The sequence below is a fragment of the Oryzias latipes genome, chromosome 9 (genome assembly GCF_002234675.1).
Source record: "Oryzias latipes chromosome 9, ASM223467v1".
Taxonomy (NCBI): Eukaryota; Metazoa; Chordata; class Actinopteri; order Beloniformes; family Adrianichthyidae; genus Oryzias; species Oryzias latipes.
The window spans coordinates 25435337-25463312 of NC_019867.2; the positions used below are offsets into that span (position 1 = coordinate 25435337).

A 27976-nucleotide genomic window follows, 5' to 3' on the forward strand; every position below is an offset into this window, starting at 1 on the left:
TGCTGGAGCCTATCCAGGCCACTTACGGGCGAAGGCAGGGGACACCCTGGACAGGTCGCCAGTCTGTCGCAATAACAAACATAAGATTTATAATGTGTTCAAATAAATCCTGAAAATTGTAAGGAAATGATGCATGGTAGAAACTTAAAATAAAAAAAAATGTATAGATTATTCCCATTTAGCATTGTAATACGCTGAAAACACAAAGATGAACTTAATTTGGTAAGCTCGATAATAAAGTTAAAAAAATATATCGAAGTTGCATTAACATATTTAAAACCCCTAAGAACTCAGATCCATTTTTCCTTAAAATAAAATGATGTGGAACAAACCAAGTGGACCACAGGTCACATTTCTGATGTTTTTTCTGTTGCACTGATGTCACCATGGGGTCTTATGGGTTAAATTACACTATATTATTCAAAGTGTTCGGTCACCCATCCAGATGGTCAGAATCAGATATCCTAATCACTTGGCCCTGCCACAGGTGTATAAAATTAAGCTTTCAGGCATGCAGACTGTTCTCACAAACATTTGTGAAAGAATGGGCCGTTCTCAGGAGCTCAGTGAATTCCAGCATTGAACTGTCATAGGATGCCACCAGTGCAACAAATCCAGTGGTGAAATGAATGAAATTCCACTGTCAGCTCCATTATAACAAAATGGAAGAGTTTGGGAACAAAAGCAACTCAGCCATCAAGTGGTAGGCCTAACAGAGAGGGTTCAGCGGATGCTGAAGCACAAAGAGGACACAGACTTCCTGCACAGTCAATTGCTGCAGAGCTCCAAACTTCATGTGACCTTCAGATTAGCCCAAGTACAGAATGCAGAGAGCTTCATGGAATGGGTTTCTATGGCTGAGCAGCTGCATCCAAGCCACACATACATAACCAAGTGCAATGCAAACCGTCGGATGCAGTGGTGGAAAGCAAGGTCCATAAAGACATGGATGACAGAGTCTGGTAAGGATGAACTTGACTGGCCTGCACAGAGTCAGTCTTGTTGTTCAGGACTTGAGTTCAGGATTTCAAGCCTCATTGTCCTGCCAGAGATGCTCTGAGGTTCTTCTTCAGGAAAGGAAGTCTTGAGTTTTTGGCTTTAAAGTTAAGAAAAGTCTTAAAACTTACAACTAAAATTAATGTTTTATTGTTACAAATCCATGGTCGTCAAATTTCCTAAAAACAGTTGTTTGGCAGCAAAGGCTAAATTTAGGCAAATAAAACGAGAGCAAAAACACAGTAAAGAGACTTATTTTATCAGGCTCGACAGTGTTGAGCTGAAAGGAGAAATATGAATAAAAATTTAATTTTTTTACAAATTTTGTCTTAAGTCCCTGCTTTTAAACTTAACTTGGACTCAATCTCCGGGTCTCAAAGCCAGTTCTCCCTGTTTTTGTTTTTTTTACTCAGGGATTGGTAAATTTGGTTCAAGCTGTAACCTCGTTTAAAAAATCTTGGATTCACAGCACATTTTTAAGGGAATAATCATTAAACTACAATAAAAAAGTAATGTGTGTTGGGAATTTGTGTACAATAACTTTGAGACTATGTTACATTTGGTAATGTGTGGAGATGCTTTCATATTTAAAGTAATCAGAGCTTCTTTTTAGGTTTTTATTTTCTATGAAAATGCAGGATTTTATTTGTTTTCTGCTGCAGGAAAGACTTTTAAATGTGATGTCTCTACTTCAGTCACTGAGTGTTTCTGTGAAAGCAGTAGCAGGAGATGCAATCTTCTTGATTTGTTTTTCCAGAATTAATTTCCAGAATCATTGGGACAATTATGGCATCAGTGTTTTAACAATTTCAGAGTTGGGGTGCATTTAAATTTTAGCTTTATCTTTTGTTTTCAATGAGATTCTGTCATCTTTGATAGTTGATGAAAATGTGAAATACTTGTGTAACAAAAGCTGACATTGAATCTTCTTATTCTAGTTTAGCATAGGATTGTAAAAACACAAACTCTAATTGAAAATATATTTTTATAAAGACATGTTTTTGTATTTGCTGTTCAAACACATTTTCATGAATAACTGACTATTTTTTGTTTTTTCAAATGTTTGTGAACACATCTGCTCAGTGATCAAATCTCCCAGTGAATAAATTCAGGTTTTGTGAATTATTTAAGTGAAAAGCAATAAAGAAATTGCTCTGGATCTTCAAACTATTCATAACACATGTTAATTATTATAAGATTTTGTAATTACTAAGAAAAAGTAAATGTTTCTTTAAAAACTTTAACTGAGTTGTTTTAGTAACTGTTTTGGCCCTATTTTGTTTTTCTCTTTTTAAGAAATAAAAGCAACAAAATGATAACTTCAGTTTAGAATTGGATTCGATGTTAAAATGTGTTTCTAACAGTGGAAAGGAGCCTATAAAATAATGCCAGTAAACAAGTAATATAGCAAAATGTAAATAAAACCTTACTAAGCATATATTTCATGACTAAAAAATACTTTTTTTTGCTTGGTTAAAACAGAAAAGGCTTGATTAAGATACTAAAATACATATTTCTACTGTCTTACATGGAAATTCTAACAGACTTAAATACAAGAAATAAGTGGTGAAACCTAATTTTAAATGATAGGACCTGAGTTTTGACATTAATTTGGGGTTTATAGGTTTATTATAAGGTGTGCATACATGAATTTTATAAGGCTACTGAAATAGCCTACATATTTTCACTGCCCTATATGGATAAGTATGAATGCTAACAGACTTAAATGCAATAAATGAGCAAATAAACCTTTATTCTAATTGATGGGACCTGAGTTTTGACTTGGATTTTCAAAGCCTGACTGGTGAGGATCATATAGGGAGCCCCGCTGCTGATCATCACACCACCGTGCTGTGCACTAAAAACAGAAAAAAAAATCTAAATAAAGCTAATTTGTGCTGGCTAAAAAAGAAAAAAGAAAGAAAAGGGCGCCATCACGTTTGTCATTCACTTCCTGTGTTATTTAATGGCTGGTTTAAACGCAGCTGCCAGCGATCATCCAATGATAAAAGTCCACATGCGGCGCAGGAGAGACAGAGGGGCAGCAGTGAGGCGCTTTAATAAAAGCGGGCAGTCAGCGCAGCGCGGAGACACAGGGAGCTGCGCCACTGACAGGCCAGGAACGGGAAGGAGCAGAGGCACGAGCGCAGGATCCGAGGCACGAGCGCAGCCGTTGCAGCCCGGAGCACGGGGACCCGCCGCAGACACTTTCCCACCATCTGTGGAGCACAGCGGACGCACGGCAATAACCCTCACCGGACGGGGAGAGGACTTTGGCTCGCCTCCCAAAAAAAAAAAAAATCCTGTCAGCCGCGTGAAGAAAACCTTAACGGGCAGCGTAGAGGACGCGGCGCTCGGTAGCTCAGCTGTCCGGTAGCTACGCGAACGTGAACGCACAGATTTCGGCGGACGACCTCTCACACCACTCTTTATATATAAAGTAGAGACAGTTTGGACATCCTCCCTGCTGCGTTCCGGGCAGTGAAGCTGTGCTGGAAGGAGCCACCGGTCCGCCATGGAGAACGCGCACACCAAGAGCGTGGAAGAAGTTTACAGTTATTTCTGCGTCAACGAGAGCACCGGACTTTCCCTGGAGGAGGTGAAGCGGCAGAAGGACAAATGGGGCCTAAACGGTATGACCCCCCCCCCCACACCCCCTCATTACCACCGACCGAATAGACCTGACTTGCGCAGCAGTGGGAGCAGGCGCGGGGAGCGCGCGGCACTGTAACGTGGACCGTACGTGCTCCGTGTTCCTGATGTGGGCAAAAAGTCACCGCTCCTCTCGCTGCTGACGTCATCAGCGGAGATTTCCAGGCCTTGCTGTAACATTGATGTAATCAGGTGTTTTAACCTCATTTTACCAGAGAATATTCTTTTCTAATTGTGCCAGAGATGTTGCTCCTCGCGCACGCCCCAGGAGGGCTCTGACAGGCCATCATGTCCCTGGTAGCCTGGTCATCCCAGCCCCTCTTCCCTTCCATCACATCACCTTGACCCTAAGGAAGTGTGTGTGTTAATGGTCATTCCTGTTTACCAGAGTTTCAACAACTTGTAAAACTCACAACTGAGCTCAAAAATGTATTTTTAAGAGCAAAGCTTCTCTATTTGTAAGAACCAATTCTCTTTCAAGAAATTGAAATCTGCCAAAAACAAAAGAAAGCATTCCGTCTTAAATGACAAACGAATCTGATCACTTCCCTTCTGTTTTTCTGTTTGTGCGTCTGCTCTGTGGATTGGTCTGCACGTGTCTGCGCACAGAGCTACCAGCAGAAGAAGGTAAGCAGTCCTGGCACTGCCACTGTGCTGCCAGTGAGTCTCCATGAGTGTTTCAACCCTCTACTCCATCTGCAGGCAAATCTCTGTGGGAGCTTGTCCTTGAGCAGTTTGAAGATCTGCTGGTTCGAATTCTTCTCCTTGCTGCGTGCATATCGTTTGTAAGTCATATTTATTGATCCTTTAAAGTCCAGCTCAAACGTGAAGAGTTGGTTTTCAGTTCCAGCTGAAATGTCCATTCGTGAATTTAGTGATGATGCTCCAGGAACCCAGAGCATCCTTCACGCGGCATCCTCTTTGGTTGCAAAGTTATTTCTTCCCTGTCAGTCTTCTTGGTGTGCTAAGTGGTCCCTTCCTTGTGTGGTGACAATGCTGAAGTGCAAATGATTTAAGTTTGTAGAGCAGCGATGAGGTTACACTCACTGAGTCGAGAGCCCGACAGGTGGCCGTGCTTGTGGCTCATCTGCGGAATGGTGACAACATTAGAAGCAGGATCGAGTTTCCTGCACAGGATGACATTCAAGTCATATTGCTTGACGGTCATGTAATGCTCTTGATGTGATAAATGAAGATAAATGTCTGGATTGCTGTTGGGTAATCCTTTAACTGACGTTTTAAAGGTTCCAGCTTTATTATGTCCAAATGATAAAATCAAACCAATGTTTTTGCAATGCATTCACAGCAGATGCTATCTCATGAACGGAGCGATTCCTCCTTACCCCATAAGAACACAAGGTGACATCAGTGTGCCAGAAAAGTATCAGAAATGGATTCTGTGGTCCATTTGGTTTGTGGCAAAATACACATAATTTAAATTTTAAGAAAAAAATGGGTCTGTGTTCTTATGGGTTAAAGGTTCATGCCATTGCATAATAAATGCACCCTAGATCAGCATATGGCACAGGAACACTTGATAAGCAGGCTCGCGCTGGGTTTACGTCCGTGCATGTGAGATGGTATGTAGTGTGCAGGACCCAGTCAGGTGATACAGAGGTGTCGGTGGCTGTTGTCTGACAGGAACAGAGCACCACTCCTAACCAAATTTGGCCCCTCATTCATCAGTGGGAGGACTCTTTGTTGCACCCCTCCTTGTCAATTTCAGAAATAATTTCAACAGTGATTTGATTCATATTTTGTGGGTGCTATTACGATTCATAGTCGATATTTGGTTCAGTTTAAACGATTCGATTACTATTACATTTTAAAAGATTTTTTTGGTATTGGTCGATTCTCGCACGGATCGATCTGGTTTGATCGTATATTTAAGGTATATTTGCTCTATGATGTACAGTAGCAGCTTTACATAACATGAGCCCAAAAATAGCATTTTGGTTCATTTTGACTGTGCTGCTGCTTTAAAAGGACGCGTTTCAATGGTTAGTAGACATAAAATAGTCGTTTCATTGGGAGGGTAAAGCAATTAGAAGATTGGGTAATTCAGAAGCAAGTGACTGTCATTTCATCTGGATAAGTGATTGCTAGCCTGGAACGATGTCCAAACTGTTTAAATTCATTTAATTTGCCTTTTCATGGTGCAACACAAAACGTTTAACCAACAGGATGATCCTATTATGGGATGTAAGCATGACGACCCCCTTCAACCAGTGTGCGTCTGCATTTCACAGCTGCTCTGTTTGAGTTGCAGCAATCAAGAGGGTCTGATATCTGTCACGTCTGGACACCCTGATCTTTCCTAGGCTGATGGCTTTATAGCATTAAAGTAGATTGCCTAATTACATGTGACGCACAGAAAGATTTGGGGACATTTATTTTTACAAGAACAGCAAAGTAACCTTGTGAGACCTGATTAGAAGATTTGGATTTTAATGGGTTCACTCAACCTCAAGCTAACAATTCAGGCTGTTTTTGAGTTTCATATGTTGCATGGAAGCGGATCAGATTTATAAAATCTCAACTTGATGGATGCAGATCCAGAAATACCTTTTCTTCTGAAGATGAAAGTTTGTGTAAGAAGTAGGATCCTTTACAATAATATTGACTTTAGATGCTATCTGATATCCTACCCTCCGTCAACAAACCAAAACACTTTAAACGAAAGTTTGTTAGTAAGTTAATCTAAAAGAATCAAACAGTTGTGAACAGTAAAGACAAGTTTTAATCCTCTTTTTTTTTCAGGTCCTGGCCTGGTTTGAGGAGGGAGAAGAAACAATCACAGCGTTTGTGGAGCCTTTTGTGATTCTGCTCATTCTCATAGCCAACGCCATCGTGGGAGTGTGGCAGGTGAGCATCCGACGTGTCTCACAGTTGAAGTCCTGTTTGTAGCGTTTCTTATAGAAATCTCAATTTCCTGGAATTTTTAAGGGTCTTTTGTTAATCAAAAAAATTCAAGTTAAAAGGGTAAAGTACTCCTGTTACATTTGGTTGCACATGTTTTAAAGGGCCTATATCATACAAAATCAACTTTTTGAGCTTTTAAGTCTATTATAATGTTCATTCCTCACTATAAACAACCCCAAAACGGCATTTTGATCCATTCACGCATTTCTGGGCATTCCGCTAAATACCTGCTCTCAGAGCACCAGCGCCACCCCTCCCATTCCACTAAAACGAGCGGGATCTCACATTCATACGTATGAAAGTGAGGAACAGCCCCTTCCAGGAAGAGTCTGGGCTGCCAGCCCCTTCCCCCAAGGATAACACACACCCACTTCTTTTGCTGAGCCTGCGCTGATTGGCAAAAATGCTTTTTCTATGCACAATATGGACATCCACCTTTGCAAAAGTTTGGATGTTGTTTTGTTTTTATGGTAGAAACACAGACTCGCTGCCGAGGCCGGTTCTAGGCTGACATCATGAAATGGGCGGCACCCACACGGAGGGAAAGGCGGAGCCTCAGAGATCGAGTTGTCTTACTTCCGGGCGAAAATAACTAATATTTCATTAAAAACCGTTCCTTGTTGTTGTCTGCTAGTGGATGCATCAGAATGGAGCGGAGCAGAGAGCTTGTGGCCCTCCCACCGTATTTCCTGCATCACAACTTCAAGCTTTTTCCAATTACCTTTTTTTATATGCTCCTGATTCACAACTATTTGAATAAAAAATACTCAGATATGCAATTTGAAGTTTAATTTTCTTTATATTTTTCCTTCCTCATGAGAAAAATGTTACAAGAACATGTTAAAAGACCATTTTCATCGGAGTGGGTCTTTAATTTACTGCAGTGTTAATTGGGATTATGTGAGACAATTCGAAAAGGAAATCTTAAATTAAAGGATTTGGAGCAGATTTCAGTGAGACAAGTGTTTGCAGTGCCTGCAAATCAGTTAATCTAATATAGCTTTAACAGTTAAAAGGTCTCTCCCTCTGTTTTTCCTTACAAAGCTGCTTCAGTACGCTTTCATCCCAGTCTGAAGCAGAGGGAAGTTCCTGCTCCGGTTGTGTGCCACGCAGCCCTTAGCTCTGCCTTAACTGTTTTTCTTCTGCTAATGCAGTTCTTATCTAGCAGGTTACTCAGCATGCACAGTGACAGCCTCCTGGATAAAAGCGTCTGCAAAATGACAAAAATGCAAATGAAAACAGCGTCAGCAGTGAAAGCTGACGTAGTTAACACAAAGGCTGCTTCAGTGTGAATGCCACGAACAAATTTAGAATTTGATAGAATTTCTGAAACAGGATTGATGGGTAATATCGACACGACAGCAGCCAGGTTTTACCCGCAGTTTGACTTTACTGAACCTGAAGGTAAATCTTGTTTGAAAGTTATTTTTACTTCAAAGGGTTCCTGTTGAATATTAATAAATGAAGCGAGGTGTCCATTTATGCATGAGGATGCTGGCAGGGAGCACTGGAAATCTGCAAAAGATAAAACATATTCCAACTTGGTACACTTTATCAAACCCTATAACATTTTTTGCTGTTTATTTAGGTAGCTAAGAGCAATTAGATTGATTGATCTAAATCTCAGGATCCCCTCAACAGGAACGCAACGCTGAGGACGCCATCGAGGCCCTAAAGGAGTATGAACCCGAGATGGGGAAAGTGTACAGGCAGGACAGGAAAACTGTGCAGAGGATCAAGGCCAGAGACATCGTTCCTGGGGACATCGTGGAGGTGGCTGGTAGGTCATTGTTGCTTTTATTTTCTCCATTTATGCTCATATTTTGGTTCACATGTCTGTCATAAAAGCATAATTGTTGGGGGTTTTCTCCTTGTAAAGGTTGTATCAGTCTAAAGCAAGTACTGGTTTTACTCTTCCCAAACAAAAACAGAAGAATGAGTTCCACCTTTTGTTTTTGGATGGTACAGCTAATTCCAGAATTTTATTTGGCTATGTCTCAGCTGCTCTGGACAGATCATAAAAATTCAGGAATGTTCAGGGTGTACATTTAGTGCAGGTGCAAATCTCTATCCCCACGAGTGACTGCAGAGGTGACTCACATGAAGAGGGATATATTTTAAGATGTTCCTATTAACCCATTGTCTCTAAGGGATGTTATTTAGGCCCTCCTGTCGGTGTGTGCGCGCATCCTCCCTCATCCTAAGACGTTCCCTCCGTCTTCTCGGTGATGTGCTGTCCCTCCAACGAGGTCCCGTCAGCAAGTTTCAGCCAAGCATCCTTAGGCATTGAAGTTTATATTCAGAGCGTGTCTCCTCCAGCGCTTCCAGGATTCTGCAGGAAGATGAACAGAAAGTTCCAGCTTCAGGAATGTATGGCGGCTTCAAAGTGCTCGCATTATCTTGAAACTGTGGTTGACCTTATACCACTGAAGTGATGCACAGATTTTCTGTGCATAGCTGCGCAGCTTATTTTTAGCCGTAATAGGCTGCTTAGATTATGGAATGCTGTATTTATAGAGGTACTGACAATCGTGAAGATGACAGGTGTCTGGTCAGAACCCGCGTGCGTACCCCCCCCCCCCCTCCTGCTTAGGGGACATTGCTTCACCAGGACTCTTTAGTAACCTTGACAAGGACAACAGCGCAGGATGATTGGTTAAAATGCCTTCTTCATGTGCACCCCTTTTTAACACTTTGCCTGCAAAAGAAATGGAGCATGTAGAGATCATATAGTTGCCTCAGGTTTTACAGAAAAATCACTGATTCAGATTCTCTGCTCTTTGGAAAACCCTTGAGGGCCGCAGGAGGGCCTCTGTCAGCAACACGAGGCTTACTCAAAAAAAAAAAAAAAAAGCAGGAAGCAAAATTTGACATTTTATTCTGTAGTCGAGGCAAGCTCATCAGTTCTACTTACTTCCTAAATCCTTCAAATGTCGTTTACAATGGCTGGAGCCAGGCTTCTCCTTTCTGAATAATGCTTTCCCTGAGCTTCAAAGTGACCTCGTGCACGCAGAGGAGGCGAGCGATGACGCAGAGGCTGGCTGGGCTGCTGAGCTGAGATAGAGGACGCCGGAGATGAGCCCTTTGTGGGTGCCTGCGTTGTGAGAAGAATCTCCAGCAGCCAATCTGTGCGAGTTGGAGAACCCATGTGGGCTTCAGCAGCTCCTTCTGATCACTCTACCGCCGAATCTGCGAAATGACTGCAAAATGAGATTAATGGGAAATATATTCCTCTCAACACTTGAACCGTTTTTAGATGGAAAGCGCTCGATTTGTTCTGTGCACCGCTTTTTTAAATTGAAGTCATTTGTCCTGCATTGCTCCTCGTTTAGTTTTGCTTGACATTTATATTGAGAAAATACCCCATTTGTAAAAAGAAAAAGGCTTCACTCTGTTTCCTAATCTCTCAAAGCAGCGTTGGCTGATGACTTGTGAAGCCCTCGGACTCCACTGACAGGATCCTGGTCCCAGTCCTTTCATAGTACTCTGTTTTCCTTCCAGCTGTCAGTTTGGAGTTACGAGCCAGCAGGATTAAAAGTTTTTAGAGGAGAAGATCTTGGACTGTTCCCCTGTTTTTTTTCCTCTCTCTGTGAGGATGTGGTGTTAAATGGCTCATGTGGGGGGCAGGATGAGGGGAGGATCTCTCATCTGCTACTATAGTCCTAGACAGAGATGGCCTTATAGGGAAGAGCTGCGTTGATAACAATCCCTCCCCACCATTCTCTGTGCACAGCAACCCTGACCATCAGCACCCGTCACTAAGATTCCAGACACCACGGATAGTATGTGGCATTTAATGTGGTCTGGCAAACGTCTGTTGTCACTGAGGGACTGTCTTCTGGCAAAGACTTCTGACTCGTCATCAAGACCCCAAGAAATAGTTTAATTTTGCCAACCCATGAGGCTGTAGAAAGGCTAGCAGGTCAAAGCTCTGGCACTTTAGATCTCCAGGTAGATCATGCATGAATCACATGAACTTTTCATATGCAAAGGTGGAACTGTCTTCATTCTAGATGTGCCCTCTAGACCAACTCAGGCTTGAAAATCTACAGCGCTGCTGCACTGGCCTTCTTTCGCTGCATTTCATTCTCCTGACTGCAGGGAATCCATGCTATGCTGTCTGGCTATGGATGACATGTTGAGAGGTTTGGAAAAAAGACGCCGCCACTAATCAGGCTGAACTTGAGCCTCGAGAGGAATGTGCACCTCTGACCCGCTCCGAGCACATGTCCTCACTTCAAGTCAAGCACAAGTGTCTACATGTTGACACCTTAACATCTTACATGGAAGCATATGTTTTACAGATCTCTCCTTGAAAGTCAGAGGATGTCTCTAATTGCAGAGGATGAGAGAAAGTGCCTAGGATTTATGGACTTTGCTGCATGCTTTGGCTTCTATCTGCAAGAATTCAAATAAGTGTAAAATGTTGGTTCCAAGCAGGTTTTGCTGCTGCACTTGACAGGAGGCGTTTTGTTTTTGAGGCTGCTGTTATTTCAGATGAAGACTCATCTATACTTACAGTTGAGTGAGTTCAACGTCTGATTGGAAGATCACAGGTTTGGTTCTCGCCTAGTCTACCCATGTGTCAAAGTGTCCTTGGGCAAGACGGTGAACCCCACAGTGTTAACGGGGGTAATAGGTTGGTGCCAGTGTTTGGCAGCAGTGTGTGAATGTGTGTGTGTGTGTGTGGGTGTGTGTGTGTGTGTGTGTGTGTGTGTGTGTGGGGGAACGAGACTGACTGTAAAGCGCTTTGGGCCTTCAAGAAAGGTAAAGTGCTAAATAAGTTTATGCCATTTACATTTCTTGTATAAACATGTGGTCTCTAGTTCAACTGCATGATAAATGCTATTAGACATCAGAAAAAGAAGGAAAGGGAAGTATGTGTGTATTTGGGTGTGCTAGGGGTGCAACGATAAATTCGAGCAACAATTCGATTCGATATTTGTGGTTGGCGATTCGATTCACTTTCAATTTTGGTTCATTTTAAACAATCTGATTCAATCCAATTCACTGATCTAAAATCAATCCAGGACATCTTTAGACAAAAGTTCAACCAGTGTGACTCAGAGATAAATAACTGGTACTGAACATTGCAGGTGAAGTTGTCCAGATTCCTTGTATTTCTTGCAAGATAATCAAATGTAAATTAAATATATGTACAAAGAAATAAGTAAACAAGAATTAATGGCAAATCCATTTACATTTTAGTGTCCTAAAGTTCAGCCCACCATTGTTTTTCAGCAAAAATATAATCCAAAGAGAACATTATTAGAACATTCTACCACACTGTATTGTCACGCGTCTTAGCTAATTTAAAGTGTTTCCACACATTGGACTGGAATGATCAGATTTTTTTCTGCCATCACACGTGCGTTGTGCACACGAATTGATTATCGATTTTTGAAACCGTTTTTTGTAATGGTGTAGGTATTCGATTCTGCATCAGACAGATCGATCCTAGGAATAGAAACCGATTCATCGATTAATTGTTACAACCCTAGCGTACACAGTAAACATAACTGGAAAGTTTATCTGTAGAAAGTGGTTTGGAAAGACGCATGAGGCTTTGGTCCAAGACCACAGGGGAGTATCATGACAGGAAGTCAGCCTGTTGTCCATCTGCCCTCAACACATCAAGCCTGGGTAAACCTGGACCACATGACCACCCCCAAACCCTCCCCAGCACACAACAGGTGCAGCTGCCAGACAGAGCCAACAATTCCAGTGAACTCCCTCCCTCACCTGTTGATTTAAGGTTCTCTGTTTAAAATGCATCATTGAGAGTCACAAGTGGAGGTTTGGCACTCTGTAAAAATGCAGAATTTCCTGAACTGTACAACCACAGAACAGGCAGAAATGTCCCCCTGAAAATGTTTTGACTGCAACCAAGTGAGATTTTGACCTAGATAACATTCACAAGCTTTGTAAGAATATAATACCTGTGATAAATCTGCAGTTTAAACTGTGTCAAATAACGTCAACAGACTCTTTTAAAGACCATTTTAGCAGGTACTTTTTATTAGGTTCTTCTAAAGCCAATGTCCTTGGCTCATCTCCACCTGAGACTCCTAAGGTACAGGAAGTCTAAAAAGTGTTTGGCACAATTAAATTCCAAATATAGAATCAGAATGCAGGTATCTTTACTACATCTGTTTTTTTTTATGCTGTAAAAGTACAACTGATGTCTGTTCTACTGGGAACGGCTGTCATTGTCTTTCTTCACTGAGCTTTCTCTGAGGTCACGTGCTGCTGTCAGACCGGCTCCTCACAGGGTTGTGCCTCAGTAATAAACACTCAGAGGAAGAAGGGTTGCTCAGAACTTAAGTTCACAAAGTGAGACAGCAAACACGCATCATGTCAAACAACAAAGTTAGGGGAAAATAATCAGATCTAGTGCATTTACTTGAAAAAACAGCAATTCATAAACTGATCCAACTGATGCAGAATTCAAGAATGCTAGTTTTTTTTTAGGATTTCATATTTCAAAATGCAAAAAAGAAATTCTATATACTTCTTAAACTCCCTGCAATCTTAGATGAGCAGCAAAACATAACACATGAGAGTCAATCATTTATTTCAACAGTAAGTATCATAAAAGCCAGAGTTGCTGTGGGAAAAACAAGTTGTTCCCTCTCCTCTTCAAGAGGAAGGAGGAGGTTAAGTTGGTGTCAGGTGCTTGACGATAAAACAAATCTCATTATTGAAGAGGTTTTGTCTGTTTGTTGTTCAGAGCATGCGAGTGCGTGTTAGGACGCCATAGAGGAGGAAGGACGTCAGCAGTGATCTGAGAAAGGGGGATTGCTGCTGTTCATTAATCTGGGAAAGGTTTTAAGGTTATTGACCATCTCCAAACAAATTGTTTTCTGCTGCTGTTTGGTGAGAAAGTCCTCACATGTGGAAACTTTCAGAAAGGCTGCTGATTCTCAGAGGAGTCAACTGTCCCAGTAAGTGCATCCCAAGGTCAAAACTCTGAAAATGAACACAAAAAGGAGATCTTTATCTCAGACTGAGCTAAAGGCATTTATTTTATATGGTCGGGTTTAAAAAATGTGGTTTTAGTGTTTTTTAACATGTCATTGTGGCATTTATCTGATTATGCAGGACATAAAGAAATTGTGCTTGAAATTGCTCTTTTGACTATTTCTTTATTCACATTGTTGTAATTCAGAAGCAGATGAAAAAATGCCGTTGTGATGTAGAAAATACAATCAGCAGCCCATAATTTTGTTAGGTTCAGTGTGTGAGGGGCTGTAAGCTAGTGGAAGAGTGCGTAAACAGATGGATGAGGGGAAATGGAGGCGGGCTTACACTACACCAACAGTCCCGCCCACAACTTGGAGGCAAATTTGTAATGAACTCTGCTGCTCTGCAGAAACTGTCCTAAAAATCAACAGTTTTTTCTTCTTCTAATTTTAGCTAAAAACTGCATAATCATAGTTAAAAGACCACTGGGAATGTTTTTACAACACATCAAAAGATGATCAAAGTGAGTATTTAATGAGAATTCAGCTAAACAGATTTTTTTTTTTTGGATGAAGTCTTTCATAAGTGTCTGCTTAAACTACAAGTTAAAAAAAAATAATATCTGAATGAATAAGTTCTCTCGAAAATATCTGAGAAGAAACTCTACTCGAGAATTATTTTCCAGAAAAGCATGCTGTCAAAATGTCCTCATGGCAGTTATCATAACTAGTGCAGTGGCAGGGATTTGTGCATTGGGTCCAAAGCATGCAGGAAGTGACATAATTGAACAACACGGCAATAACACGGCTAAATCCACATGAGCTGCAATGGGAGCGGTGTGCTCTCGCTAGTGTTCTGAAACAATCCAAGATACACAAAATAACATTATATGCAAGAGAGTGAAAGTAATGTAACATCACGGAAGAACGTACACATGAAAAATACACCCAGAAAAGTGTGGCACACGCAGAACCATTTCCCCAGTTTCTATCCATTTGGAGGCTGAATTGGGTCACAGTAATTCCAACGCACCCAAATTGGCCTTTTCCTTTGAGACGGGCCTTTTATGGCTCACAAGCGGTCCGTTTCTTTTCTTTGGTCGGTTCTCCTGCTCGCTGCCTTCTGTGATTGCAGCACAGCTTTACTGCTTGGTGGCACAGCAACCGTCCTGTAATGAGCTGCTGTTTAGTTTACAGAATCGCTTGGTTACAGCCTGCAGAAAGAATCATCATTTGGGCATTAAATGCTCAGAAAGCCCTGTGCTGTCGCAGGAATAAGGAAAAGGGAAATAAAACTTTCAGTTTAAAGCATGTTGGCTCCTCAAATGTCTTTTCTACCTGTTACAGTTTCGAGTACTTATTTTGTTTTGGATTTTCTTCATCCATCCCGTTTTTGTTGGTTCCTTTATTCCTGTTCAGTGTTGGTGGTTGTCATCGTCTGTGGATCTATGCTTTTCTAAAGCTCCAGTTACCACTTAGTATGTGCTTGTTTTTATAATGACTGTTTCTGTGTAGAAGCTGTAGTTTGGCCCCTCATTCCTTGGTGGTTTGTCCCGAGTCTGGTAGTCCAAATATTTTTTTCGTTTACTGCCTTGGTTTTCTTACAAAACATATCACTGTATTTTTCTAATCATCTTTTTTTTTTTTTTTCTTTTAGACGTAGGTCTGTTAACGATCCAGTTTTGGTCAGAATTCATCCATCCTTAAGTAGCTTGCAGTTGGAGTTCCACTGGACCTTCTTAGTGGAAACAGTAATAAATGCTTATGGTGATGGTTGAATAGTACATTTACAGGTTGGCCACGGGTCCTTAAAGAATCTTAAAAGGTCTTAAAACAAAGATCCAGTCTAATGAAATTGTGTTTTTAACATTTTTGCATTTTACTCTTAATGGAGAATATATTAAGAAAATTGAACTCAAAATTGTATTTCTGAGTATTTCTTTATTGAAATCGTTGTGAATCAGGAGTAGACAAAAGTCCTGTTTAAAAAACAACTTGTGTGATGTGGAAAATACTTTTAGCAGGCAACAATTTTCTTGCTCCGCTCCGTTCTGATGCCCATTCGTAGACAAATAGATCCGTGTACATCTACCATTTTTCTCGTCTGAGCTGGCATCTGGCATCAGAATGGATAGCTCCAAGTCTGACATAGCTCACTGTTTTTGTAGCTAATTTTAGGTTTGGGGTTTAAAAGGGTAGAAGAGAGTGTAAACGGTAAGCTCTCAGCAATGGGGAGGTGAAGAGGGTTGGGATTGCTCTGATTTAATGAACCTCTGCTGCTCTGCAGAAACTATGTCCGTGAAAAAAAAACAGATTTCTTGATTCGGGCTAAAAACTGCATAATGTCATTAAAAGACTGGGAACACTTTTACAATAGATCACAAGAGGATTGGAGTGGGATTTAAATATCTAACCATTTGTTTTGGCCTTTTAGTCTATCAAGCTTAAGTTTCCTCTTCATGTACAGTGCCGTTAAAAGGGTTCGTTATTGCAATTATTTTCATAGTTTTTTCCCATTTGAATTACTCAGAGCATCAAACTTGTTTCGGGGTTTTAAATGAACACAAAATTGTGTCTGAGTGATGCCTAAACATGTCTGGGGCGATGTGAAAACAGAAGCATTCAATTTCATTTGCTATTTTTGGGCAGAACTTGCTCACCCTGGTATGGTCACACCCACTTCTGCTGAATCCGAACAATGAAACAAGACGGTGTCTGTAAAAGGGAAAAACATTATTATAAATATATAGACAAAATGATTTCAAGAAGCAACACATCATGACTCCATTCGGGTTTCATGCAGTAGGTCCTGCATTGGGACAATCGTCCAGAAATATCAGGTCCTCCTCTGATTTAGATTTTGGACTGTTCCAAGTCAAAGTGTGGACCTGATGGGGATTTATTCCTGTGTGATGACCATAAACAGGCAGTTATGCTGTGAAAGTGTAGCTGAAAAATCTGTTCTGCACAGAAGGCAGAAGTGGACGGCGACATGAAAGAGTCATAAGTGTCTCACTAAATTACAGATTTGCACAACCAGTTATTTAGGTGAGGAGGCAGCTACTTTTTTACTCAGAGCCAGGCAAGTTTAAACCACTTCCTTCTACCTCAGAGTAAACCGATTCCCCGAGAGGGAAATAGTTTGTTGTCTATTGCATCTTGATATAAAAAATAAGACGCACATGTAATCTGTGGGTTCCTAAAAGTTGATTTGAATGTTTTCTCCAATTAAGTGGTCTTTTTTAACTGTAGAATGAAGACCTTTTCAGGCTATAATGTTATAATATTTTGATACATTTAAGGATGTTAAAACTCCAAATCAGCAAACTTTTATACTTAGGTTTCTTGTTTTTATGTAGAAATAATTAGGTGCATTTGAGTTGCATCACTTTGCTGCTGTTTGTCCTCCATCTACAGTGGAAGCAGTAAAGACTGACCTTGACCTCTTTTGATGGTTGATTGATTTTCTGACACTTTAAAAAATAAAAATTGTGAACTTTTACTTAACTCATTAATTTCTTTATTTTAATTTGTAGTTATGTGTATTTTGACATTTGTTACATAATATCTTTTTAGAATCATGGGTCACGTAAAAAAACAAATTGGATTTTTTGTTTTCTTTCCCGGTCGGACGTCAGGATCTCTGTCTTCACTCGCTGAATGTCCTCACATCCAGGCTGTGTTTCATTACAGTTGGAGACAAGGTGCCTGCTGACATCCGCATCTGTTCAATCAAATCAACGACTCTGCGGGTTGACCAGTCCATCCTGACAGGTGAGATCGCCTGCTCATCACAGCAATCAAACTCCTACCGAGGCACGGTTACGCATCTCCATCACAGCTGCTCCTGACAGCATCGTGACTTTCTGTTTTTCTTGCTTCCTGTCTATCCCCTAACATCATTTCACGATTTTACCGTTCGCATAAATGATTAGGGATTTCACTTTAACTTTTTATAGAGATAAAGCTGGGATATGTTGCTGGCTTTGACTGTTAATCTACCGAATGCAAAATGACTGTTTCCATGGGTTTTTTTCACCAGGTGAATCCATCTCTGTCATCAAGCACACGGACCCTGTACCTGACCCACGTGCAGTAAATCAGGACAAAAAGAACATGCTCTTCTCTGTAAGTTCACACATTAGCCGTTTCCTATTAACTTATTTAGTGTGTGCCATCTTTTAGGAAAACAGTTTTTTAAAGATGTTTGTTACCCATTGATGCAGGGCACCAACATCGCAGCTGGGAAGGCTGTGGGTGTGGTGGTGGCGACTGGAGTAAACACGGAGATCGGGAAGATTCGTGACGAGATGGCGGCCACAGAGCAGGAGAAGACGCCACTGCAGCAGAAGCTGGACGAGTTTGGCGAGCAGCTATCCAAAGTCATTTCTGTCATCTGCATTGCTGTGTGGATCATCAACATCGGTCATTTCAACGACCCCGTGCACGGCGGCTCCTGGATCCGCGGGGCTGTCTACTACTTCAAGATCGCCGTTGCGTTGGCGGTAGCGGCCATCCCTGAAGGGCTTCCTGCTGTCATCACCACCTGCCTGGCGCTTGGCACTCGCCGGATGGCCAAAAAGAATGCCATCGTCCGAAGCCTGCCCTCAGTGGAGACCCTGGGCTGCACCTCTGTCATCTGCTCTGACAAAACTGGTACCCTGACCACCAACCAGATGTCCGTCTGCAGAGTGAGTCTCAAACAAGCACAGATGAGCATGAATGCAGTCTTAAAGACCATCTCTCATGAAAATTGTGTTTTTGGTGTTTTAAAAATATTCTAGTGTCATTTTTCTGACGATGGAGCTTCCAATTACATTTCTGGGTATTTCTTTATTCAAAAATGCTGCTTGAAAAAGCTTGTTGTGACAAAGAAAATGCACTTCTGCTGCGTCTACTTGTAGATGAATAGATCCATGTACGTTTTTGTTTTCCTCGTCCGAGCTCAGCTCAGAAGCAAATTTCTAAGGAACCATTGCAATTTTGCAGAAACTACTAGAAATGACTACGTTTTTTTTTTTTGTTAAAGTTAGGTGAAAAACAGCATAATCATAATCAAAAGACCACTGAGAATGTGTTTCCAACAGCTCAAAAGATGGTTGGAGTGGAACTTAAAAGCATTTCTTTGCAGTTGGACTGCCAACCCCCTTCCAGCCATGCATGAGATGTCTTTAGTGCATTGGTTCAGTGAAGTCTCCCTGCCATGCAGGTTATTTAACTAGATGATAACATGCTCCCGCTCCTCTAATCTACATTGAGCTAACGGATGACTTGCAGCGCCGCTGTTGCATAACTGACCTTGCGTCATTGAGCCTGTAGTTCCCGTTTGCCGCCGTATCCGTGAGTGGCATCCTACTGCTCTCACTGTATTAAAAGACATGTCAGCATTTTTTGTAGTTTAGTCATGTTTAAGAGCTCTCTTTTGTAGGCATGTATTGCTATGCTGCATGATTAAATATCTGCAATTACTATGACCTATAGTGATACAAAGAGAGCCATATATTCAGCTTTAGAAAATGGAAAACATCGGCCGTCAGGACATGCAAACAGGAGCCTGGTAGGGGGTTTGTTTATTCATTACCAGCATTAGTCTAGCAGTCCTCTTGTTTTATAAATTTAATTTTCTTATACACTATAAGCCTCATTCAGCTCAACAACTGACTATTAACGTTTGAGCTATTTGTGAGAAATGCTGTCATTTTAAGCTAGCAGTATTACACAGGCTTAACTACATAACATGAGTCTGAACGCACCTTCTTCCTGTTGGACTCAAGATTCTTCCCCAGTCTTCTCTGTTTACTATGGAGAACGCCCTTTGCACACGAGGCCACCCAGCCTGGCCCTGTCAGAGACACTTTGTAAACTGCAGGTTAATGTGCTGTCCTAAACGGACTTTTTCTCCTTTCACTTACTGCAGCTTGTGCTGCCACCTGCTGTGTCAGCAAAAAAAAAAAAAATCTGGCTGTGTGACTAGACAAGAAAAAGAACAAAAACATCCCACTGACCTTAATCGTATTTGCTTTTTTTTTGTCTAGATGTTTGTTGTGAATAAAGCTGAAGGGGACAGCTGCTCCCTGTCAGAGTTCACCATCACTGGCTCCACTTATGCCCCAGAAGGAGAAGTGTGAGTGTCCCAGCAGCCTCTCTGTCATGAGCACATCCAGGGAAAAGCGAAAATATCTTTTAGCATTTTTCCTAAAAACAGTATTAATACCATATCATGTACACCTCAGGTACCAGGATGGTAATCTGGTGAAGTGCTCCCAGTTTGATGCTCTGGTGGAACTGGCGACCATCTGTGCGCTCTGTAATGACTCCTCGCTGGACTTTAATGAGGTGTGCACTACATTTGCTTTGTATTCCACTTATGGCATGAATCCACATACACCATGAAGACAGGAGCACACATCTCCAAGAATGTAATTTAACTTCAGAGAAGGTTTCCAGCTCAAAATTCACTGACTTTACTTTACCTTCCGATCTGGGTTCAAACTACACACCCTCACAATGTTTTTTCCTTGCCTGTCAACTTGTAATATTATACAATAAAGGCTGGCAAAGACGAGAGGGATATGACGCACAATGTTCCTGGTGTTTCAGGTGAAGGGCGTGTACGAAAAGGTTGGCGAGGCCACGGAGACGGCGCTGACGTGTCTGGTGGAGAAAATGAACGTCTTCGACACTGAGGTCCACAGTCTGTCCATGATTGACAGAGCCAACGCTTGTAACTCAGTGAGTGACAGCTCCCTCCTCCCTGCACACTGTGCACATTCCCCACCGCTCCCACTCAGCAGCTTTTCTGTCCGACTGTGCTTTCACCAAATCAGGTGATCAAGCAGCTGATGAAGAAGGAGTGCACGCTGGAGTTCTCCAGAGACAGGAAGTCTATGTCGGTCTACTGCACCCCAAACAAGTCCCGGTCCTCTATGGGAAAGATGTTTATCAAGGTATATTCTAGGGCTTTCATACAAATATTTCTTTGAGTGATTGATTAATCAAGACTTGCCATTAATTACCGGTAATCTGTTTTATTATAACCTCTAAATTGCTGTGTAAAGCCTCATTTTGAGGTATTTTCATTTAAATTTGTGACATAATAGGGCAGTAAAAGATCAAACCACAATTTCCATTTCTTTACTTTACTTTTATTCCACCAAGAGATATTTTTTTCAGTCTTGAAAAATTAAGAAAAATAAAAACAAACAAAAAAAACAAACTGTCAGGTCCAGAATGCTCTAATTTACCACTTCAAAAGACACTAGGAACTTTTCTGAGCAATCCAAATATATTTAACACGTACTTCTTATTATTATCATAATAATACATATGTTGACATACCTTATTCTACAGTTTATCATAATAACAGGAAAATACATAATTTCCTTTAACCTGTTTGGTAAATTTGGAAATGATGAAGACTGGGATGCTGCAAAAAAGAAGACGATGCACGAAGGAAGAGATGAGACACAAGGAAGTAAAACCCGAGGAATTGAACAATTTAGAATTTAGTCTTTGTTACTTTGTTGTGACTGGATAAAAACGGGCAGCAAGAGGTGAACTTTCCCTCTCAAATTATTCTTTTTTTAAACTTATTATGTGGTTTATAATATATACCACTTTCTTCTGCTGCTGCAAAGCGAGGTTGGTGCAGGTTCTGTAGCAGGTACCATGACAACGCGTTGCACCGAGTGTCAGTCCGCTTTTTGTGAAAAACAATTTAAACCACAAAAATACCAAGATCAAAGTACTAATAATTTATTTCATATAGATTTTTTAGTAGGGGTCATTTAAATATATTGGATTTGCATCACAGGGGGCCCCAGAGGGAGTCATTGACAGATGCACCTACATCAGAGTCGGCAACAACAAAATTCCCCTCAGCCAAGGCAGCAAAGACAAAATCTTGTCTGTCATCCGTGAGTATGGCACTGGACGGGACACCCTGAGGTGCTTGGCTCTGGCTACAAGAGACAACCCGCCCAAACTGGAGGATATGATCCTGTCCGACACTGCCAGATTCTCTCAGTATGAGGTGAACGTCCATTGTTTACTTGGTTTTTCCTGTAGTTCTCCATTCACTGACCTTCGCCTGCATCTTTTCTTGCAGTCTGACCTCACCTTTGTCGGCTGTGTTGGCATGCTGGACCCCCCCAGGCAGGAGGTGGCTGCCTCCATCAAGCTGTGTCACCAGGCTGGCATCCGCGTCATCATGATCACAGGGGACAACAAGGGCACAGCTGTGGCGATCTGCCGCCGCATCGGCATCCTGACAGAGGACGACGATGTGGAGCAGATGGCCTTCACCGGCCGCGAGTTTGATGAGCTGTCACCCTACGCCCAGCGGGAGGCCGTGACCCGGGCGCGCTGCTTCGCCCGCGTTGAGCCCTCGCACAAGTCCAAGATTGTCGAGTACCTGCAGGGGTTCGATGAGATCACCGCCATGGTACGGCGTCTCTGCAGGGTTTCTGACATGTAGAATCCTCAAATGCATGACAGAAATGTCATCTGTTCACTAAAACAATGAAAAAACTCCTTAACACTTTTTTTTTACAATGCTTAACTAGTAAAGTGTGTACTATCTGACTTACTGTGAACAACTTTGTGCACTGTTTGCTCATCGAAGCCTCCTTTTAAAACGAGCTGCTTGTCTGCAGACGGGAGACGGCGTGAACGACGCACCAGCTCTGAAGAAAGCGGAGATCGGCATCGCCATGGGCTCGGGCACCGCTGTGGCCAAGTCCGCCTCAGAAATGGTTCTCGCTGATGATAACTTCTCATCTATAGTGGCTGCTGTAGAAGAAGGCAGAGCCATTTACAACAACATGAAGCAGTTCATCAGATATCTTATCTCCTCCAACGTGGGTGAGGTCGTCTGGTGAGTGTCCTCTGCAGCTGATGGGATTCCTGGTAACTGCAATTTCAAACAATCATGGTTCTTTATTCTCATAGAAAAAAATGATGCCAGGAAAAATAAGACAAAAACTATTCAAAGTATTAGGAACTATATAATAAAAGTTGCAATGATTTTCTAACCGGGAACTTAACTGACAGCATCTTCCTGACTGCGGCTCTGGGCTTTCCCGAGGCTCTGATCCCGGTCCAGCTTCTCTGGGTCAACTTGGTGACAGACGGCCTCCCTGCCACCGCCCTCGGGTTCAACCCACCAGATCTGGATATCATGGAAAAACCACCCCGCAACGCCAAGGAGGCACTGATCTCTGGCTGGCTCTTCTTCAGATACCTGGCCATAGGAGGTGAGCTGATAAATCATGAAGGGAGTTTCCCCTTCTCTGTACAAAAGCTCACAGGACCAAAAGTGTAGATTTAGTAAAACTACGATTTGTGTGTGGTGATGTATGCTGTTGGTACTTCAGGTTATGTGGGTGCCGCCACCGTGGGAGCAGCTGCCTGGTGGTTTATAGTCTCTGAGGACGGTCCACAGCTCACCCTGTACCAGCTGGTACGTCAGTACATGTGACAAAGCCTCCCATGGATCCTCAAAACAGCCCTTCCTCCCCTCACTCAGTTTCCTTTTCTGCCACAGAGTCACTACCTCCAGTGCAGCCCGGAAAACCCAGAGTTCGAGGGCCTGGACTGCCAAGTCTTTGAGTCGCCCTACCCCATGACCATGGCCCTGTCGGTTCTGGTCACGATTGAGATGTGCAATGCTCTAAACAGGTGGAAGGGCTTTTTAGGGCTGCTGAACTTTCTAGTTAGGAGATAGTAACTCAATAGACGTTTCTTCCAGCCTCTCAGAGAACCAGTCCCTGCTGCGGATGCCTCCCTGGGAAAACATTTGGCTGCTGGGGGCCATCTGCCTCTCCATGTCCCTTCACTTCCTCATCCTTTACGTGGAGCCTCTACCCGTGAGTACCACATTAACAGTGACTTTCTCACTAGGCACAGTTGGAGTTTTAGCTGTTATGTGAGCCTTCTAGTTGTCATTTTTCACAAGAACAGAAATGTATTTGACTTTACAGCCACCTTATATTATAACCTAAAAATCATTTACTCTGTGTGAAGACAGTAAGTGGAAACAGTAAAAAAATTGCTTATTATTATAGTTGAACAGTACATTTACAGGGTTGCCACGGATCCCTAAAAGTCTTTAAAGTTCATACATTTTTTTAACTAAAAGAAGGTCTCTAAGACCCATGCTGATGAAAATTTTGTTTTCGGTGTTTTTACATGTTCATGTGGTGTTTTCCTGATGATGGAGGACAAATATACAGAAAATTCATCTTGAAATTGCTTTTCAAAATATTTTTCTTTATTCAAATTGTTGTGAATCAGGAGCAAACAGAAAAATCTATTGGGGAAAGACTGTATTTGTGAGGTAGATAATTGCTGGCCAGGCCACAAGCTCCCTACTCCGCTCTAGTCAAATTCATCCACTTGCAGACGAATAGATCCATGTACGTCTTTGTTTATCTCGGCTGAGATGACATCTGGCTCAAAACTGTTCAACTAGATAGCTCCGATATTCCATTTTTGTTGTTAGCTTGGGGTTGTGAGGGGCTATAAGCTAGCGAGAGAGTAAGCAACAGGAGGGATGATGGGAAATGGAGACGGGCTTACTCCCTGCCAACACTCCCACCCACATCTCAGTGGAAAATTTCTAATGAACTTCTGCTGATCTGCAGAGAAGATACAGGGTTTTAGATTTTGACTAAACACGGAATAATCATCATTAAAAGACCATCAAAACATGATCAGACGTGGACTTCACAAACAATCAAATCGTCTTAAATTCTGGTGAATGGGTCTTATTTTTTTTCTCATCAATGCAATGTGAATTCCAGGATGGGCTGTGTTGTTGGGTTGTAAACTGGTCATAAATTGTTTAACCTCAGCTGCCCAATTGGTGTTTGAAAAATTACAAATTCATTGAGAAATTGCTTAAAAATGGGGATTACACCCGGTGGTTAAAACCACTAGTAAAGTTTCTGTATGATGCAAACTGTACGGTTTGCTGAAAGACATTTAACCTTGGCACAATGGAGATCATGGCCATCAAATTGTAGACTCTGGCTGTTTCTTTCAGTTTTTTTGCACATACGGCTTAAATTAGAATTTAAGTATTTTTCTTAAAAATCCCTTTTGTAAATCAGTGGACACCTTGATTTTGATCTGATAATTATAGATACGTTTGCATCTCAAGGCGCAAATGATTTTGCGTTATAGTATGACTTTAGTCATCTTTCCCCTGGGAGCTCAAAAGAATCATGGCATCTCTTCAAAGGAGACATGTTGTTCCCTAGTTTAGAAGATTAAAACAGCTTCCTGAGGCCTTTGTCATGAGAACCTTTGGTCAAAATACCATGGAAGCTCCCTGTTTAGTCTGATCTCAACTTTCTTTGTAGTATTTAGCTTCATGCTGACAGATTTCAAAGTTGTTTTTCTAAATCTGATCAGCTGACAAAGACAGATTTTCATGGACTGCTCCAAATGATGTCAAATTGTATTGTTTTGGGTTTGGTAGTAATTTCAGGCACCCAAATAAATGCTGTCAAAAGGGGACATTGGCCATAAAATGTTCCCTTTTTAAAGTGTTGGAGTCAAACGTGAGCCATGAGCTGAAAGATTGCTCTTCTCGCCCAGGTCATCTTCCAGATCACCCCCCTTGATATGACCCAGTGGATGATGGTGCTGAAGATCTCCCTCCCTGTCATCCTGCTGGACGAGCTGCTAAAGTTTGTGGCCAGGAACTACTCTGAATTTGGTAAACAGCTGGAGAAGCCGACCCGCAAAGGCTGCGCACCATTTGCATGCGTCGATGGCATCTCCTGGCCCTTTGTGGCCGTCGCCCTGCCCGTGGTTCTGTGGATTTACAGCACTGACACTAACGTGTCCGCCGTGTTGTGGCCATGACTGACTCCGGCACACAAACCCTCCCGCGCACGTGTGTGAAGTGGACATTAACACACATCTAACACAGTTACAATAACTTGGAATAACCCGCTCCCTGCCCTGTCTGCGGTATTAAGTACACATTCACAAATACATGCTACTGTTGGCTCAGGTCAGGGAGGGGCATCTCTTCATTTTATAATTACTTTTACAGACATTAGATCCTAGTTTTTAATCATTTCACCCCCCATCCTTCCTCTTTCACTGGTTAGAGAAACCCTTTGTGTTGGAGCTTTGTGCTGAGCTGTACAGAGAATTCAAACTATTTTATGATAATGATAATATTTTGTAATTTTTCGGGAGGGGCTTTTGGGGAGATACCGTATAGAACAAATTTATCTTCCCTGACACAAATCTCAAAGTTCTTCTTTGGAACCATCTTCTTCACCGATGGTCATCTTCTGCATAAGGCAGAACACAGCTACCTCAATGCTGTTATTGTCATCACAGGAACCCACTTGTCAGAACAGTTCATAGATCCTCTTTAGACGTGTTGAGGGAAGCTCCAGTTTGTTTTATCCGGATTCGTTTCCATACTTGCGAAATGAATTCAAGAAAGCCTTTTCCTCCCCTTACAGTTGCACCCTTTTGTTTCCATCCTTATCCTTGTAATGTATATAAAATGTGCACATACTGTACTTGAATATGTAAAGACGCACCGAGAAGCTGTTGGTCTTATCAACCGAGCACAACGTGAGCGCTTCAACAAGACTCTGAAGGCTGAAGCGGCTGACCATGAAGAGCTTGTATATTTGTACATAGCACAGAAGGTAGAGTGTATACTTTATTCGTTGCTGTCCAAATGTTCCATACATCAACACTGTTTACTCATGCCGTGGCCTTCCGCATGCCCGCAACAACCCCACCAGACCTGTCTGTGAGTGCTGAGAGACTTTCACTTTTGTAGTTTTGTAGCTAACCGTTTAGCTATGCCTTCCACATTTCTATACATTAGTTGTATTTGAGCTGCATGTTTTCAACCTCATGCAGTTGTTTGTATTTATATACATAAAGAGAGATTATTATGGTACAAGAGGGAAGTGAGTTTTGGTGCTGGAGATTTGGTTACTCTGTCTGCCAGTTCTACGCTTGAAGTATAAATGGTTATTTTTGATTGTAGACTGACCGTCGGACCTCTACCTGAGATGATGATGTTTAAGTGCCCGCATATTTCAAGGATATTTGAAATATTTTTCACATTCCTTCTTTTTTATTTTTTTTCCATGCTTTGCTCCTAGGATTTTAAGTTATTTGCTGCTCGGATCTTTGACGCCTTTCCTCGTATCTCTTTTTCCTTTGCAGCAAAGGCCAAGTAAGCCCAACTCTCTGCTAAAACTGCTTGCAAAATCTTTGGGTTTGGTTTTTGTGGTGTGCATGTGTGTTTTGGGCAGCACATTTTACATGAGCTGCATGCTACAATGTGATACCATGACAAGAGGTTCAATAAGTCCATAAATCACTGTAGAACGGCCACAAATGAATGTCCGATGGAAACCAGGCGGTCCCGACTCATCAGTCCTTCCTGCCTCCTGCATGAAGAGTCGTAGATGAAACTGTCCTCATGCCGTCTTTGTAGGCTAAGATCTTAGAACGTGTTTGTTATTCCATGCCGCATGTCTGCTCAGTCAACCATCTGTTTACCAGACTCTTTAAAAAAAAAAGAAAAGAAAAAAGACGGTGTATAGTGATAATAATTAGACATTTGTCAAATAGTTCAATAGGCTCAATGAAATCAGTTTTCCTAAGGATGTACTTTGAGAGATAAAAAGAAAAAATCAAGCACACTTTCTCTGCTCTGCACTGAGATGTGCAATGTGATTAGAGAAGGTTTTGCCATATCTGGAAAGGCGGACGTGCATTAATGATTGTTTTACTATGAAACCGGTCAGATGTCACTCCACCCATTTTTTTTTGGCCAAACTGCTGTACTGTATTTTTAAACGATTGTACAACGTATCACATGAACGGTTTCAGGTAAATAAAACTGTCATACATGAGGACTTTACTCTTTTGTTCTTCACATTTCTTTTATTGTTTGCAACCTGAGGCTCCTCTTTATTTATCCATTGACTTTTTTGCCTTTAAGGAAAAATGCAATTGGTTTGAATAAATAATAGGCTAGTTTGTTTTAGTCAATTAAGTTTTATGTTTAGATTTTTACCACGTCAGAGGGTTGATCAAAATGATTAAAAGGGTGCATCTGGTTTATTATTGGAATAATCTTAAAGCACATTTATATCTTTGACTGCACAGCAGTGTGTAGTCGCTGTTCAGAGGCAAAGGTAATTTAAATTAATGTATAGAATTTCATACACACGATGGATTTCTTTTTTACTTTGTAAATTTGGATTCTGCACCAATGTCACATTTGAGTTGGCTTTCTTGCATTTATAATTCAAGTAAATCTGCTGCAGCAGGAGGAGCTTAACACAATGTTTTATTTTGAAAGGAACTTATGTCCTGTCAAAAGTTAAAAAAATTAAATGACTAAATATAGAAAAAATATAACACTGCTCCTGATTAATTGTCAATAT

At 41.6% G+C, this 27976-nt stretch overlaps 1 protein-coding gene and 1 long non-coding RNA gene across 2 annotated transcripts; one reads left to right on the plus strand and one right to left on the minus strand.

Moving 5' to 3' along the window:
• Positions 1 to 3072: 3072 nt before the first annotated feature.
• Positions 3073 to 27447, plus strand: LOC101160819 (sarcoplasmic/endoplasmic reticulum calcium ATPase 2). The gene is made up of 21 exons (XM_023958729.1): positions 3073 to 3629; positions 4258 to 4275; positions 4351 to 4433; positions 6409 to 6513; positions 8212 to 8350; positions 17226 to 17306; positions 17575 to 17660; positions 17759 to 18223; positions 19568 to 19656; positions 19766 to 19868; positions 20133 to 20264; positions 20360 to 20479; positions 21346 to 21564; positions 21640 to 21975; positions 22187 to 22407; positions 22584 to 22786; positions 22907 to 22992; positions 23077 to 23210; positions 23281 to 23398; positions 25134 to 25254; positions 26745 to 27447. The coding sequence occupies exons 1-21, from the start codon at positions 3512 to 3514 to the stop codon at positions 26756 to 26758; spliced, it is 2991 nt and encodes a 996-aa protein (XP_023814497.1). The 5' UTR covers positions 3073 to 3511; the 3' UTR covers positions 26759 to 27447.
• Positions 14089 to 17219, minus strand: LOC105354785. The gene is made up of 2 exons (XR_002290888.1): positions 16193 to 17219; positions 14089 to 14701 (listed from the first exon to the last, which is right to left on the minus strand). It is a non-coding gene; the product is annotated as an uncharacterized LOC105354785 (long non-coding RNA).
• Positions 27448 to 27976: the final 529 nt, after the last annotated feature.

Excerpts from the sequence above, each read along its gene's own strand:
- LOC101160819 (XM_023958729.1), top strand. The coding sequence starts at position 3,512 with ATGGAGAACGCGCACACCAAGAGCGTGGAAGAAGTTTACAGTTATTTC. Across the intron at positions 21,976-22,186 it reads TCGATGAGATCACCGCCATG|ACGGGAGACGGCGTGAACGA; the intron begins GTACGGCGTCTC and ends GCTTGTCTGCAG. Across the intron at positions 22,993-23,076 it reads AGCTCACCCTGTACCAGCTG|AGTCACTACCTCCAGTGCAG; the intron begins GTACGTCAGTAC and ends TTTCTGCCACAG.